The sequence below is a fragment of the Diabrotica undecimpunctata genome, chromosome 10 (assembly GCF_040954645.1).
Source record: "Diabrotica undecimpunctata isolate CICGRU chromosome 10, icDiaUnde3, whole genome shotgun sequence".
Classification (NCBI taxonomy): domain Eukaryota; kingdom Metazoa; phylum Arthropoda; class Insecta; order Coleoptera; family Chrysomelidae; genus Diabrotica; species Diabrotica undecimpunctata.
The window spans coordinates 1,111,768-1,128,247 of NC_092812.1; the positions used below are offsets into that span (position 1 = coordinate 1,111,768).

General features: G+C 35.1%; 1 protein-coding gene across 1 annotated transcript; it reads left to right on the forward strand.

The window, feature by feature from the left end:
- Positions 1-4,475: 4,475 nt before the first annotated feature.
- On the forward strand, positions 4,476-9,959 carry LOC140452243 (uncharacterized). The gene has a single exon (XM_072546380.1). The coding sequence runs from the start codon at positions 4,476-4,478 to the stop codon at positions 9,957-9,959; it is 5,484 nt and encodes a 1,827-aa protein (XP_072402481.1).
- The last annotated feature ends 6,521 nt before the right edge of the window (positions 9,960-16,480 follow it).

The window sequence follows — 16,480 nt, forward strand, 5'->3', positions numbered from 1 at the left end:
TGAAAAACACAATAGTTTTAATACGATTTTGTACAATAAATAGTATAATACAATTTTATAAATATCTCTTAAATAATTTAGTACATTTAAATTTTTATCTGTCAGGATGGATTTGAGGTCGTCTGAAATTCTATGCATTCTTCTTTGATTTTGGAAACATGGGCAGTCAAGCAGGAAGTGTTTCACTTACAATGAAGTGGATCGGTTAGTGCAAATTGGTGGTGGATCTTTACTGATTAAAAAATTGTGTGTGACAGCAGTATGACTAATTCTTAAACGGTTTATAATTACTTAATCTCGTCTACTTGTGAGGTTATTCAAAGAGCTGTTCACCTTTGGACATATTGGGTTTAATTTGGTTAGTGAATGTAACGACCCACGATTAGTAGTTTATCGTGAGATATATTTGCTATAAAATATTATTTTATTAAATTACATATTTTATTTTATTTTATTACATAATGCTCACCTTCACAAAAAATACAACTATTTTGTGAAGTAGTTGCAGTATACGTTTGATGATTTCGTGAATGCAGAGTCATCTTCGATGATTTTGATTTATTTGGTGGAGGATTTTTGATAGTAGCTTGCTGAGATCGCGTGTTTTTAAGTTGAGCTTTTTTATTTAAAAACGACATCATTTGTTTCATTGTTGGATTACGCGATTCGCTAGTACTATCCTCCCATCGTTCGCGGAGACTATTTGTGAATTTGTCTTTAAATAAAATGACGATAAACGAATTCCACGAGTCTATGGATTCACCAAGATTTTTTAATGCTCTCAATGTTTTTGAATATGACCCAAGAATGCGCGAGTTGAAAATTCTTTTGACATGCACGGTGTGTCAATTAGCGATTTGATGTAACTATCTCGAATGGATTTTCTATCGTCATAGCGTTTTTGTAACAAATTCCACGCGACATCATAATTTTGAGCAGACGATTCGATAGAAGATATTATGTCAGCAGCTTCTCCTTCTAAACAATTTTTGAAATAAAATAGTTTTCTCACGGGAGAAATGCTATTATCTTTATGAACTAATAAATTCATAAATCAAAAAAGCCTAACCACGTGTCTATAGCCCCAGTAAACCTAGGTAGAGAAATACTTGGAAGTGATGCTGATAATTTTGAGTCTATTTAAGCTAGATTGACAGGAATGTTGTAGATTATCGATATGCAAGTTCCAATTAAGGGTTCTGGTAAAAGTTAAACCTAGGAAATTAACTTCTGATTGTTTTAATGCTAAATTATTTAAAGTTAGTTAAAGTTAGGTAAGTTGAATACCGAGATCTGTTTTTATTAAAAATTATGTAATGTGTTTTTTTCTGTAGAGAAGTTAAACCCAGTTTTTAACGTCCAATTTTCAATTCGACTTAAAAAACTTTTAAAAAAATTTTAGTTGCCGATTCTATATTGTTTGATTTAGTATAAACGACGATGTCGTCTGTATAAAGACTGACTTTAATTGGTGCTCCAATTTCATGAATAACGCTATTGATAGCAATTAAGAATAATATTGGACTTAAAAATTTTTTTAATAAAATCCTTTATAAAGAGGTATACAAAAACCCAGTCGGGCTATGTTAAATAGACAAAACGTTTTCGGAATAAATATTCCATCATCAGTGTCCTAAAAAAGTATTTAACCACTTAATTAAAAAGAACATGAAATAATTTAAATTTTGACCAAGGTTAATGTAAAATGTGGTTAATGCTTACGGGTTAATACATGAATGTAGCCACTAAATATGGAGGTAAAAACCCTTTAAAAATTACTACCTAATTGAAATTTAGTTTACATTATTTCTTGTATAAAATTAAGATGGTAAAGTTACCGTTGGATTGGTAACATGGCGACATATGACTCTACATTAAGTTGCAAGTCCTGAGACGGTATGTCTACGAGGACTTTATGAAAGCAACTGATTGAAATGACAATCTTGACAGGTTATGACGGAAGTTGTAACAGAGCAGTCAGTGTAACTGTATGTGTCTATTAAGGACAGAAGCCAACGTTATTTAAAATTGTGAAAGTTAAAATAAAAATAACAAAATTATAACAGTATCAACCATCAATGTTGTTGTTTTAAATTGTGTATGTGAGATGAAATTGTGGTGAGAAAATTATGTGATTGCAGTTAGGCAACCAACTATACAAGTGTCAAGTGGTGTGGTGAAAAAGATTCTAATATAAGGCCCTTTATGTTTCATTAATATTTGGTACCTGGAAAATGAAAACTAGACACAGGTGGAAAGTTGGGTTCTTGAAAAAGTATAGGAATTAATATATTTAATATGTGAGAATGTTTTTGAGTGAATGAATTAAAACTTTTGTAATATAAAGTTCATGTAAAATTTGACTTATAACTCAATTATATAAGGCCCTGTATGTCAAAAAGCAACATTTGGTACCTGGTAAATGTAAAACTTCTAGACTTACAAGTTCATGAATATAAATATCTGATTAAGTGTTAACGGACTGAGTGATGTAGTTATATTTTGTGTGTTAACAAATATATGAAATGGACAAAATTTGATGGTTGGAAGTGGTTTTGTAATATATTGATCGTAAAGTACTCAACTTATAACTTGAGAAAAGGCCTTATCTGTTATAAAGCAACATCTTGCTTGTTGCTTTATATTGCCATGTCATGGCGACATAATATATGTCGCCATGTTACCAATCCAACGGTAACTTTACCATCTTAATTTTATACAAGAAATAATGTAAACTAAATTTCAATTAGTAATTTTTAAAGGGTTTTAACCCCCATATATAGTGGCTACATTCATGTATTAACCTGTAAGTATTAACCACATTTTACATTAACCTTGGTCAAAATTAAAATTATTTCATGTTCTTTTTAATTAAGTGGTTAAATACTTTTTAAGGACACTGATGATGGAATATTTATTCCGAAAACGTTTTGTCTATTTAACATAGCCAGACTGGGTTTTTATATACCTTTCTATAAAGGATTTTATTAAAAAAATTTTTAATATATGGTGATTGAGTGATTCCATTATCTAATGTTCTTGTTGAGCTTTTAAGGCCATTTATCCTAATTTCTATTGATCGATTATTTAAAAAAATTGTTTAAAAATGCTAGTATGTTACCTTGAATCCTGTTATCGCTTAGATTTTTCAAAATGTAGTGTCTCCAAGTTCTCTCAAAAGCTTGGCTTATGTCAAAAAAAAATAGCAATCAGTTTTTGGTTGTTTGCAAAAGCTTCATTAATTGAGGTTTGTAAAGTAACATGATTATCTGACGTAGATCTACCTCTTCGAAAGCCAGTTTGATATGGGGAAAGAAGATTATTATTTTCCAGGTGCCATACTAGATGAAGGTTTAATAATTTTTCCAAGATTTTACACATACTACAGGTAAGCGAGATGGGGCGGTAAGAAGTGGGCTTATCTTTAGGTTTATTTGGCTTGACGATGTGAATTATTACTGCCTGGCACCAAAGATCAGGAAATTTATGTTTTAGAAAACAAATATTAAATAAACCTCGTAAAACTAGTTTAGCTGTAAATGGCAAGTTTTTTATAAAATTTGGTGGTATGTCATCTGGTCCAGCCGAGGCGTTTTTTAAATCAGAAATAGCAAATTCTAATTCTTAAAGAGTTATAGCGATGTTTAAAGGATCATTGGTATCGTTTATGGTGATAATAGAGGATTCTATAGTTTCCTTGTGCGTTAACATTTCCTGAGGTATATCATTATTGCTAGGATTTTGTTGATAAATATCATTAAATGTTTCTGCAATAGCTTTGTTACAAGTAATTAGTGTTTGACCAAGAGTTAAGGAGTTTATTTATCTAAAAGAGTTGAAACTTTTAAGTTTACGAATTTTAGACCAAATGACAGCTGGTCGATGGGGTCGATGAATTTATAGAAGAGACATAATTTCCCCATGTGTCAGAGACACTCAGTAGATTATTTTTTATAATTTATGGCTTAAGTCGAGTATTATTGCTTATTGCACTCAAAAGATGTTTATTTTAAATATTAGGGCGACGTAGTTTTTATGTTTATGTCTCGCGTCGAGAATGTGTAATTAAATTTAACGACTTCCCGCTTTGATTATGTTTTTATTTCGGAGAAGCCGTGGCATGTTGATATTAATTTAGAAGATTGTAAAATCAGTACCTTTTTGAACTTACCACCGATATATTCTTTAGAATTATTTCATTTTAAAACCGCCTGTAATTTTTGAATAGAAGTTATTGTTGATAATTTTGGACTTTTATTCCATCGAACGATATTGATGTAGAACGGGTAGATTTACATTGATACAACCAACATTTGGCGACCGTGACAGGACGGGCAGTTTACGGGAATAATCGTTTTTGAGTATACCGGGTGTGCCGAAAGTGTAGTGATCTAACCGGATACCCTTGACCGCACGTTTAATTTGTTGTTGTTCCGATAAACGTGTGTAGTTTGTTCAAGTGTGCATTGTGAATCATGGATCAAAACAAAAAGCACCGTAAAGTACTCCGTACCACCTTTACTAAATCGGCGAAAGAGTTGGAAGAGCTGTTGTCGGCGCCGGAAGGAAAGGTACGTTTAATCGTGGTGACCTTAGAAATTTTGAAACAAAAATATGAGGATCTAAGGAAAGTTGACAGCGATATATACCAGTGTCTGTTGGAAAGTGATGAAAGTGAAGCAGACTTGTTGGCAGAGATAGATGGCAGCGAAGTTTATCTAAGGAAATTTACCGACCTGAACACACAGGCTGAGGATTTTCTACAGAAGCCGCGGGACGAGCCAGGTGAAGAGGTAGACTCCATGGCCTCGGAAAGTAGTGTAGGCAGCAGATCAGGTAGGCGTAAATTTAAATTACCTACTCTAGAACTTAAGAAGTTTGATGGAAATATCAGAAACTGGTTGCCCTTCTGGTCCCAGTTTCAAAAGATACATAATGATCCGGATATAGATTTAAATGATAAAGTGGAATATCTGGTCCAATGTACGTTAATGGGTAGTCGGGCAAGACAGTTAGTTGATAGTTTTTCAGCCACTGGGGACAATTATGGTAAAATGGTAGACTGTCTTCTTTCGCGATTCGGGCGGGATGATTTGCAAATAGAGGTATACGTGCGGGAGTTGCTAAAATTAGTAATTAATAACACCTCTTCTGGCAATAAAAGGGATCTATCTTTGTTGTACGACAATCTCGAAACTCAATTACGGGCGTTAGAGACACTTGGGATAAAATCAGATAATTACGCGGCGATGCTGTTTCCGTTAGTAGAATCGTGTTTACCATCGGAACTATTGAGAGTTTGGCAACGTATTCCCGAGGGACCCGAGGTCGCTGGATCACAAGCTTTTATAAATACGGTGGGCGTTTCTACTATAGAAAATCGACTTAACAATCTCATGCACTTTTTGAAAAGGGAAGTCGATAATGAACAGCACATTTCTTTAGCGGTGGAAGGCTTTGATCTACCTAGTGCAGCAAATAGAGATGTTAAACGGCCTAGTCAGAAATCGCGGATACCACAAGAAAACTTTTCTACGGCAATGGGTCTAATAAATTCAGAAGTGACAACGAAGTGCCTTTTTTGCCAAAATTCACACGACAGTACTGGCTGCTTTAAAGCTCAGAAGTTGACCTACGAGCAAAAAAGAAATATTTTGGCACAAAAGGGTGCATGCTTTCGATGCTTAAAAATTGGCCATCAAGCTCGAAAATGTCGAGGTCATTTAAGTTGCTTAGTTTGTAGTAGATCACATGTTTCTCTAATGTGTCCGACACTTTCATTTAATAGAACAAAGGCAAATAATTTGGAGCAAAAACAACAAGATGATACGGTAGCGAAAGTCGATCAGGCACTTGCGAATAGTTCTAATATGAACACACAGGTTTTTTTGCAGACGCTGCGCGTAAAAATGACTCATTTAGGTAAATCGAGACATGTGCGAGCATTGATTGATACTGGATCGCAGAAATCATATATTTTGAAGGCGACAGCTAAATTTTTGGGATATCAGTCAAAAGGAAAAATTAGTCTCGTTCATGGGTTATTCGGAGGAAGTAATTTGATGCAAAATCATGATTGCTATGACGTGGAATTAAATCACGATACTTATAGTTGTACCTTTGAAGCACTGGATCAAGCTGTTATTTTCAATAGTGTATCTTCCATATTCGATGGGCCCTGGACGGAAGAGCTTCGTAAATTAAATATTGAAATATCTGACTCATATGATTCTACTCCAATTGAACTTTTGATAGGATCAGATATCGCGGGCAAACTTTACACTGGAAGAAGACATATTTTGAATTGTAACTTGGTAGCGATAGAGACCCTATTAGGCTGGACTCTAATGGGAAAGATACCAGTTGAAACGCATAGTAACTTATCTATGATCTCGCTCTCTCTTTTTGTCAATAATGCCCCTATTACGAATCTTTGGGAGCTCGACGTACTAGGCATAAATGATCCAATGGAAAGGAAGACTCGCGATGAAACCGCATTAGCAGCAAAGAAACTTTTTCTGGAAACCATTTCTGTTGACACCGATGGACGATATGAAGTTAGGCTCCCATGGTTGGAGGGACATCCAGCGCTGCCTAGTAACTATCACTTGGCAAAAAGTAGATTAGATAACACGGTGAAGAAGATTACTAAGGATGGTTATTTTGAGGCATATGACCAAGTATTTCAAGAGTGGTTAAATGACAATATTATTGAGGAGGTAGTGGAGGAGCAAAGGAACCAGGAAGCCCATTACCTACCACACCGGCCAGTGATTAAACCAAGTAGCATTACTACGAAAATACGACCAGTTTTCGATGCATCAGCCAGAGAAAAGGATAGCCCTTCTTTGAACCAGTGTCTAGAAAAGGGGGTGAATTTAATTGAGCTAATTCCCGCTATTTTGTTGAGGTTTAGACAGCAGAAATTTGGAGTAACTTCAGACATTAGCAAAGCTTTTCTACAGATCAGTGTACATCCGAAAGACAGAGATTTCCTTCGATTTCTATGGTATGATAAGGAGAACAACCTTAAAGTGTTTCGTCATCGACGGGTAGTGTTTGGAATCAACAGTAGCCCGTTCTTGTTGGGAGCTTCATTAGAATATCATCTGTCAAAACTTGTGGATGAGTATGACTCGAAAGCTTCTTTTACTACAGACACTGTTAAGAAACTGTCAAACAGTTTTTACGTGGACAACTGTGTTACTAGTGTTGCTAGTGAAATAGAATTGAAAACCTTTATCAAAGAGGCAAATATGATAATGGCTAAAGGAAAATTCGACTTAAGAGGGTGGGAGTTTACTCACCAAGTTCAAAATGATTCCTTTAACATTTTTACGGTGGTTCTGGGAATTAATTGGAACAAGCTGGATGACACTTTATCTATAAACCAAGACGACGAAGATATCGAACAGATTTTAAATAAATCGGTAACCAAAAGATTGATGCTATCCCAAGCACAACGAATATTTGACCCCATAGGTTACAGTTGCCCAGTCACCCTACTACCAAAGCTGTGGTTACAGAAAACATGGGAGAAGCAACTGGGATGGGACACGCCGGTTGACGAGGAACTGGAAACTCTTTTCCGTAGCTGGATAAAACAGCTTTCTTATCTAAATGCAATAAAGATACCTAGGTGGATAAACGCTGGTACTGAGGAAGCAGAACACTGGACGTTTCATACATTTTGCGATGCCAGCAAGGAAGCCTTTTCCGCTGTGGTATTTTTGAGAGGAATTAGGGACGGGCGTGTATTCGTACATCTCTTAGCGGCTAAATCAAGGGTAGCCCCAATAAAAAAGCTGTCAATACCTCGTCTGGAGTTAATGGCTGCGGTGATTGGTGTAAGGCTATATACTACTGTCAAGGAAAGCCTCAACATTGAAATGGAATCTTTTTTCTGGAGTGACTCGACCACCGTACTGTCATGGATAAGGAGACCCGAGGAATGGTCCACATTTGTCTGGAATCGTGTGTCAGAGATACGGAAATTATCTCATGGTGAAAACTGGCACCACGTTCCTGGTAGACTGAATCCTGCTGACCTTCCATCGCGGGGTTGTTCAGCCAAGCAGTTACTCGAATCAAGATGGTGGGAGGGGCCACAATGGCTTTATCAGGACCTAAAGATTGATCCTCAAGTAGATCTGGATTACAATGAAGATGAGATCAATCAAGAGAGGAAGGTCAAATTGGTTGCCACATTAATTAATGACGAGCATTCGAAGATGTCATTAGATGATTGGCATTTTGGTTACTTTTCCCAATATCTGAAGACTCTCCGTATGTGTGCATGGATATTCCGATTTCTTCATAACTCAAGAAATAAAGATCGACTCAGAGGTCACTTATGCTCTGAGGAAATTGACCGAGCCGAAATTTTTGTTCTTCGTATAGTGCAAAAGGAGTCCTTCTGCGATAAGAACGATAAACGACTATGTGGCATGGACGTTTACAAAGATGATGATGACTTAATTCGACTAAAGTCACGGATCAGTAACAGAAGCGACTGTAAAAGCTTTCTATTTCCCATAGTTTTGCCTGTCAAACATTTTTTGGTCAATCAGCTTATATTCAGAGAATACTTAAAATCATGTCATAGTGGGACACAGGGACTTATGAGCAGATTACGTCAAAATTATTGGATTCTAGGAGGACGTCGGACTATAAAATCTGCAATTTCCAATTGTGTCGTGTGCAAGAGACAAAATGCCAAACCTTTTATCGTGAGTGCACCTCCATTACCAGTTGATCGTGTTCGAGATGCCAACGCGTTTGAAATAACAGGGGTTGATTTCGCAGGCCCTCTATATCTGAGGACTGGGGAAAAGGTGTGGGTATGCCTCTTCACATGTGCCGTGTATCGTGCCGTACACCTTGAACTTTGTACTGCATTATCGGTTGTTAGTTTTATGCAGGCTTTACGACGCTTTATTGCCAGACGGGGTCGTCCAAAGACTATTTATAGTGATAATGGGACCAATTTTGTTGGTACTGAAAATGCCTTTCTTCGAGTCGACTTTGAGAAAATCGCCGAGAGCAGTAGTGTCGAACGTATTCAATGGCGATTTAACCCTCCTACGGCCGCGTGGTGGGGAGGATTTTGGAAAAGACTTGTGGGGGTTTTGAAGCAGTTATTGCGCAAAGTGTTAGGACAGGCCTCGCTAGACTACGAAAGTTTAATGACGGTAATTTGCGATTGCGAAGCCATCATCAATTCAAGGCCACTTACCTCTTCTAATGACCCAAACGACTTGATACCTTTAACACCCATGATGTTTCTTAGAGACCAGACAGAGAGTGGGGTTCCAGACTGTGATGCTGTTGACCAAAAGGCTCTATCTAGGAAAGTGGTGTACAGACAAAAACTGGTTGATGATCTTCGACGAAGGTTTCGCAACGAGTATTTAGGCCAGTTAAAGTTATGGTTTAAAGGAAGAAGTAGCCAACAAGTTAAAGTGGGAGACATGGTCTTGGTTGGCAATGATCAAGATAAGCGAATCAATTGGCCACTTGGTCGAGTAGTCGAACTTCTTCCTGGAAAAGATAAGCAAGTGCGACTTGTGAGAGTTAATACCGAAAGGGGACAATTTCTGAGACCTGTGCAACGCTTGTACCCTTTGGAATGCACAGTCAATTCTATCCGAAGAGAGGGCAATTCGAACAACTTGGACTCTGAGGGAAACAACGACCCAGGCATCTCTTCTCGAGCCCAGTGGAAAGAAGTTGAGGTGCGCGCGGTTGAAAGTGCAAACGAGTGTGATGACGCGAAGACGGGAGTGTCTAAAAGCAGAGTACCCGAAACGCACAAAAGTGCAAACGAGTGTGATGACGCGAAGACGGGAGTGTCTAAAAGCAGAGTACCCGAAACGCACAAAAGTGATACGCGCTACGTTACGCGGAGTGGGCGTAAGGTTAAAACATCTGCTAGATATACTGACTTTTTTATGAACTAGTTTGTAGAATGTTTTAATTTTCTTGTGTTTTATTGTTTCTGTTTCTTGTGTAGTAGGTTTTCTTTTATTTTTTATGTTGTTGTCTCTGATTGTTTGTGAGTCACGTTTCTTATTGTAACTTTGCCTCAGGTGGGAGGATGTCAGAGACACTCAGTAGATTATTTTTTATAATTTATGGCTTAAGTCGAGTATTATTGCTTATTGCACTCAAAAGATGTTTATTTTAAATATTAGGGCGACGTAGTTTTTATGTTTATGTCTCGCGTCGAGAATGTGTAATTAAATTTAACGACTTCCCGCTTTGATTATGTTTTTATTTCGGAGAAGCCGTGGCATGTTGATATTAATTTAGAAGATTGTAAAATCAGTACCTTTTTGAACTTACCACCGATATATTCTTTAGAATTATTTCATTTTAAAACCGCCTGTAATTTTTGAATAGAAGTTATTGTTGATAATTTTGGACTTTTATTCCATCGAACGATATTGATGTAGAACGGGTAGATTTACATTGATACAACCAACACCATGTATTTCTTTTAATTTTTTTTATGAGATATCTCGATCGTGCTCTGAGTTTTATAAACTTAAGTAAATTTTCTTCCGTATTATGCTTTTTAAGTTTATTAAACGCACGTTTTGTTATAGATAGAGCTAGTGCGATTTCGGTGGTCCACCAAGACACTGGTTGTCTATTACAGAGTTTAGTTTTACTGATATTAGTTAAGGCAGCTTCTGTTATGATATTATTTAAGGACCTAAAGTCAGAGTTTATATCACTGCTTAATTGAAAATTTTCAATTTTCTTTTGGATGTCGATCTGATAGGAGTTCCAGTTTGCATTCTTTAATTTCCCAGATTGATATATTGGGAATTTAGGAGATTGAGATTTATTAAGTGTTACATGAATGGGAAAATGTCGTGTAGTGATTCTAAAGTATTACATAAGAGATAAGTTGATAAAGATTTGCTACATAATGTCAAATCTATGGCGAAAAATGAGCCGTTGTAAGAGTTAAATCGAGTCGATTTTCCATTATTAAGTAGAATTAAGTCTGAGGAAACAATGAAATAATTCATTAAGTTATCGTAGTTATGTAGAACAAATGCAATTTATAGAATCCACAACCCAGAATTGCCTATAAAAAGTATTCCATCAAAAATAAAGGATAAATATGATTTTATTAATAAACCAGCTTTGGAAACGAGACCCCAACCATTTAAAAGTCGTTTAAGTTCACTCCCCAAAAATTTAGCACAAGGCCCTTTTACCCGAAACTTAGCTAAAAATTAAAAAAAAGGGCGGTGCGCTTTTCAACAAATATAGTGCCAAGCCATTAGAGTATAAATACTTTGATGATTTTAATGACCTCATAGATAGATTGCGACTGCTTGTAGCTTCAAAAGCTGCGGGTAACGACGGACACGAGAATGAAATTATATCTATAATTGAAGAACTTCGAGAAGGTGGTATAATACAGTAATGCCTATAAATAGATTTGGAAGTCACTTTTTAAAAAATTGTCAAACTACTGATTCATCTTCATCACCATTATATTTTTTGTGTGATCCTTCTTCTTGCCATAGTAAATGTGTATTAACTTTTAACGGAACAACAAAAACTTAAACAAAGAATATTATATGCTGGATAGTGGTTTATTTTCATATTAATTTACAATAAGTGGTACTATTGATAATGTGCAAATTAATGTTTCAAGTAGAAAAGTAATGATAACGTCGAAATCAGTTAATACATGAGTAGTTAACAGGAGTAGATTTTTAAAGGTGATATAATTTCTTTTACACCAGAGAAAGATTTGACTTTTGTGGTATTATGACCCTTTGTTGTCCTTTAGAAAAATATGTCAAACACTAAATCACAAGTCATACATGAACTGCATAAACCAGCAAGAAAAAATTTTAGACGGAGACATGTAATCATCAAAGGATTAAATGATCTGATTCAAGCAAATTTAGCTATAATGACTCCTTATGTCAAAGTAAATAATCGATACCAGTATATTCTCGTTGTAATTAATGCGTTTAGCAAATTTGTGTGGGTTGAACCGGTTAAACGCAAAACTGGGACTGAAATTACTAAATTCATGGAAAAAATTTGAATCAAATTAAAAAGCCACCAAAAAACCCTCAAACAGATTTGGGTAAAGAGTTTTACAATTCTTAGTTTCGTGAGCCCATGATGTCACGTGGTATTACCCACTATTCTCATTCACACATTCTCGAATTTAAAAGCCTCTATTGCAGAGAGAGTCATAAGAACAATAAAATCAATGTTGTGGAAGCAGTTAAGCTTGCAAGTTACCTATAAATGATTGAATAATCTTCCTAATATAGTAAAAAATACAATAATAGTAGACATTCGACCACATGTGCTATTTCCAGCAAAGTTAATGAAAAGAATGCCAGGAATATAATTGCATATAATTACCTTAAAACCTATGACTCCAGGAAACATAAATTCAAAGTTGGTGACCACGTTCGAATTTCGAAATTTAGAAATTTATTTACTAAAGGTTATTTGCCTAACTGGACAAATGAAATTTTTAAAATGAAAAAAGTCAAGCAGACCAATCCAGTGACTTAACTACCAGAAGATTCGCGCAAAGAAGAAATTCAAGGGGTGTTTTACAGGGAAGAATTAAAGAAAACCCAGTACCCTGATGTCTACTTAGTGGAAAAGATATTGAAAAGAAAGGGTAACAAGGTGTTTGTGAAATGGTTAGGAATGGATGTTACACATAATTCATGGATTCATGGATTCACACTGATTAATAAAAATAATGTATTATATTACAATAAAACTGTTTTTACAAAAAATGTTTTATTTTTTTACTTATAGGATAAATAATCCAACATACATACAGTTTTGTTTACATCTTCAACTAACATTGGATCATATTTTACATTCTTTTCTACTTATGTAGATACTCGATAACAGACACGATGCACCAAACTAAGAAGCACATTAAGGGTGGCCGCACACAGAAAGGGCAAAACTGTTTTAGTCAAAAACGTTTTTGTTTGAAACGAAAACGTTTTTGTTTCCACAAGAAACATTTTGTTGTCAAGAGAAACAAAATGTTTGCACAAACCATACTGCAATCAGTTTTATTAAAGATGTCGACAGATAACGACGAAATTGCACTAGTTTTCTGGCAGTGGTTCCTCCTACAGGACGAAAAAACGCAAAATAAAAGACAATTTTGGGTGCATCCTATAAATGAGAAAAGAATCTGGCCTCAATCAGTACAATTAATTTTTTTGCGTCCACTTCCATGATACACACAATATAAACAAGCAAAATATCGCTGTTTCCACAAGTGCTTCTTGTTGACTACTCGAGCGGTTTCAAGAAGGGAATTCCAAAAACACATTGCGCCTGCGTACATTGAAATGTTTCGACACAAAACGACGATTCGGTAATCAACATCAAACAAACTGACTGAAACTAAATGAGCCAAAACATGCTTTAGACGCACGACTAATCAGTGTGCTTCAGCTCATTTCATTTACATATATGGAAACATCAGCATCAGACTCGTTTAGTCAAAAACGTTTTTGACTAAAACAGTTTTACTCTTTCTGTGTGCGGCCACCCTTAGATATAAATTTGTATTTCCATTTAGTTGACTGTTTTTGGTTTTTATGTCTTTATAAATCTGGTATTTAGGAAATTTGTTTTTGATTTTTATGTTTGGTGTTGATTTATAATTTTTCTGGCAGTTAGAAAATTCGGAGTAAATTATTTGTGCAAAATTACAGTTTGAACTAAATTTCTTTAGTGTTCTTTATAAACATCATCAGTAGATAACCAACGATAAATTTCTACATGACACCAAAACACCTTACAATATCTTCTTTTTGTGCATAGTAAAATTTATATACTGCTCACTCAATCGAAGGTACCAACTGCCTCTAGTTTTTAAATGTGGATAACCTTCCATAAAAATTATTCAGTTTGTCTGACTTATCTTAGACACATGGTGACTAATAATTTTTAAGGATCTGCTTCTACAAATAACGTAAATAATTTATTTTTACAGTGGAGGAGAGGAGGTATGTTGATTTAATATATTAGATATTTTACGAAATGTATTTATTTCTATGCCATGCACCTAGTGCAGGATTAATAATTTTAGCAAGTTCTTTTATTCTATGTTGAAATCTTACTCTGTCAACAGCCACAAACTCCCAATATTTTATTGTACATGAACAAGTTACTTCGATGTAGTGAATATGAAACATTTTCACTAAACTTGATCATTGGGTAGTTCTGAAAACCTGTGAATTAACTCCAACGCTATGCCGTAAATTGTTGTATTTATATTCTTTATTAACTTCATTATTTGTAGCCCAGTTTTAATAGGATTATTTGAATCAACCGCCAACTTTAGTATTTTTAGGGAACTGTTAAAATTATACTTTTTCAAAGTTTCCAAATGGTAGTTAATTACTGGAAGTAATATCCATAGCGACGTAATGGAATTGGCACACAAGATTATCTGCGACTCACCATTGGGTAACTTTCACAACTGAGATGTGTGGTAGTTGCATGAAATCTGGTTGTACTTTACCATCATTAATCGATTGTTAAGGATTTCCTGCCATGAAATTGTCAATTACAGTTCTGGGGCCTGGTTCACTAAGGACATATGTCACAAAACTAAAATTTTACAGGAGAGCCCAAATACCATGATTTAAAAGATACTATGTACATTTTACCAAAGTCTTTGTCACGAAATAATACATTATTGTATAGAAACTACACTTTATTTTTTAACATAAAGCTAACATATAAATGAAATGGAAAAAGTTAACACAAGCTACAGAAAAAAAAATGGCGACGGACATGTGGCTTTTGCACTTTAAAAAATACTAGGCGGAAGTCCTATGAAATAACTATAAAATATTATTTTTATTGGATAGGAAACATTGCATAATGAAAAAAACATACTAAACTAACAAACAAAACATAAACTTAAAGAAAAATTAGAGAAACTGTTTAATCATCTTCTTCACTCTCCTCGCCCTGGCCATGAGGAAGATTTCTATAGTATTCTCTTAAGGTCTCTGGTATCCATTTTAGAAGATCTTGTAGGTGTCGATATTTCTGTGTAGAAATACGTCTCAGACTATTTGATAAAACAGGAATAGTGTCAGGAATAACCAAAATCTTTCGGAGTTGCCTAATAAGGCTCACTTGTTTGAAAGCGGCATCATCAAAACTAGTTTTGTAATTTACGAATCCTGAAAGCTCCTTTTTAAAATTGCAAATGGACAACTTTTGATAAAAGGAACTCTTCACTGTTGCAATTCTTTTTACTACGGACAAATGGATAAGTAGTAGTTTTTCCTAGACTGTCAAATGACAAGCAATCCTTTAACTCCTTTTCATAGACAATGAATGGTTTTTTATGACACGAAAAACGAATTAGTTGTGCCCAGTCATGAGTGTCACATATATCCATAGTTTTTGTGTGTCGTTTTTTATGTTCTATAACAGAATGTGCCACATCCACTTCCATGTGGGTATGTCCTAAGAAACTTGTGATTCACAGTTTTGATATGCGGAAATTTATGCATAACATATGAGTAGAAAAACAAAATGTTAATATTTCTATGCTGGCCAGGACAATTATCTGACCAAAATGTTACTTCTTCTACATCTTCCGGTAAAACTGATAGCCATTTAAATAAACCAGAAGCAATTTAGTTACTACCTCTCTTACCTGTACTTTCATTCCATACCATACAAGGTGTCTGACCCAGTGTCATGTCACACATTGTAAAATTTAAGGTCCAAAGTTTTAATTTGTAAAAGCTCTGTGCATTGGTAAGGCAAGGAGTGGGTAAGCACTTTTGAAGGTCCATTGTACAAATTCTTTCCTTAGAACCCTCTAATCTAGATCTAATTTTGTCTTCTTGTTTACTTGTATATCTTCTTTGTGATTCATTATGGTGGACTTCCTTTTCTTTTAAAATAATTTCTTTTTCTTCTGCATCTGTAACATCGAATAAACATTTCTGAATTCTATCACAATCGTCACAAGTAATTTAAAGTAGGCTAGGTAGCTACTGGTGGCTAGTGGCTAGGTAATTTAAAAGCAAGATTATATTCTGTAACAAATAAGAAACAATAGTATGATTCTTTAATAATATCCGCAGAATTATTAACATTGTTTTCTTCGCAGTACTCTTTGTATAATTTGTACATAATTGTGATATTTAGGCTTGGGTCTTAGTATTTTTGGTGGTACTATTTCGAGCATAGTGACTTTCGGTGACTGGAAAGCTCTCAATATGTCTTTTTGCAATATCCTTTGCTTTCTGTCCGACGGATCTAGTTGGCTTATGTTTATGTCTTTTATCAGGTGAAGACAAGGATGTATCGTCATGATTCCGCATACTGTTTCTTAAAAATTTCTCTCCTATTGACAAGGTATTAAGAAACATCATTTTACACACAGAGATTATTTCATTTCTTAGTGTAAAACGATATT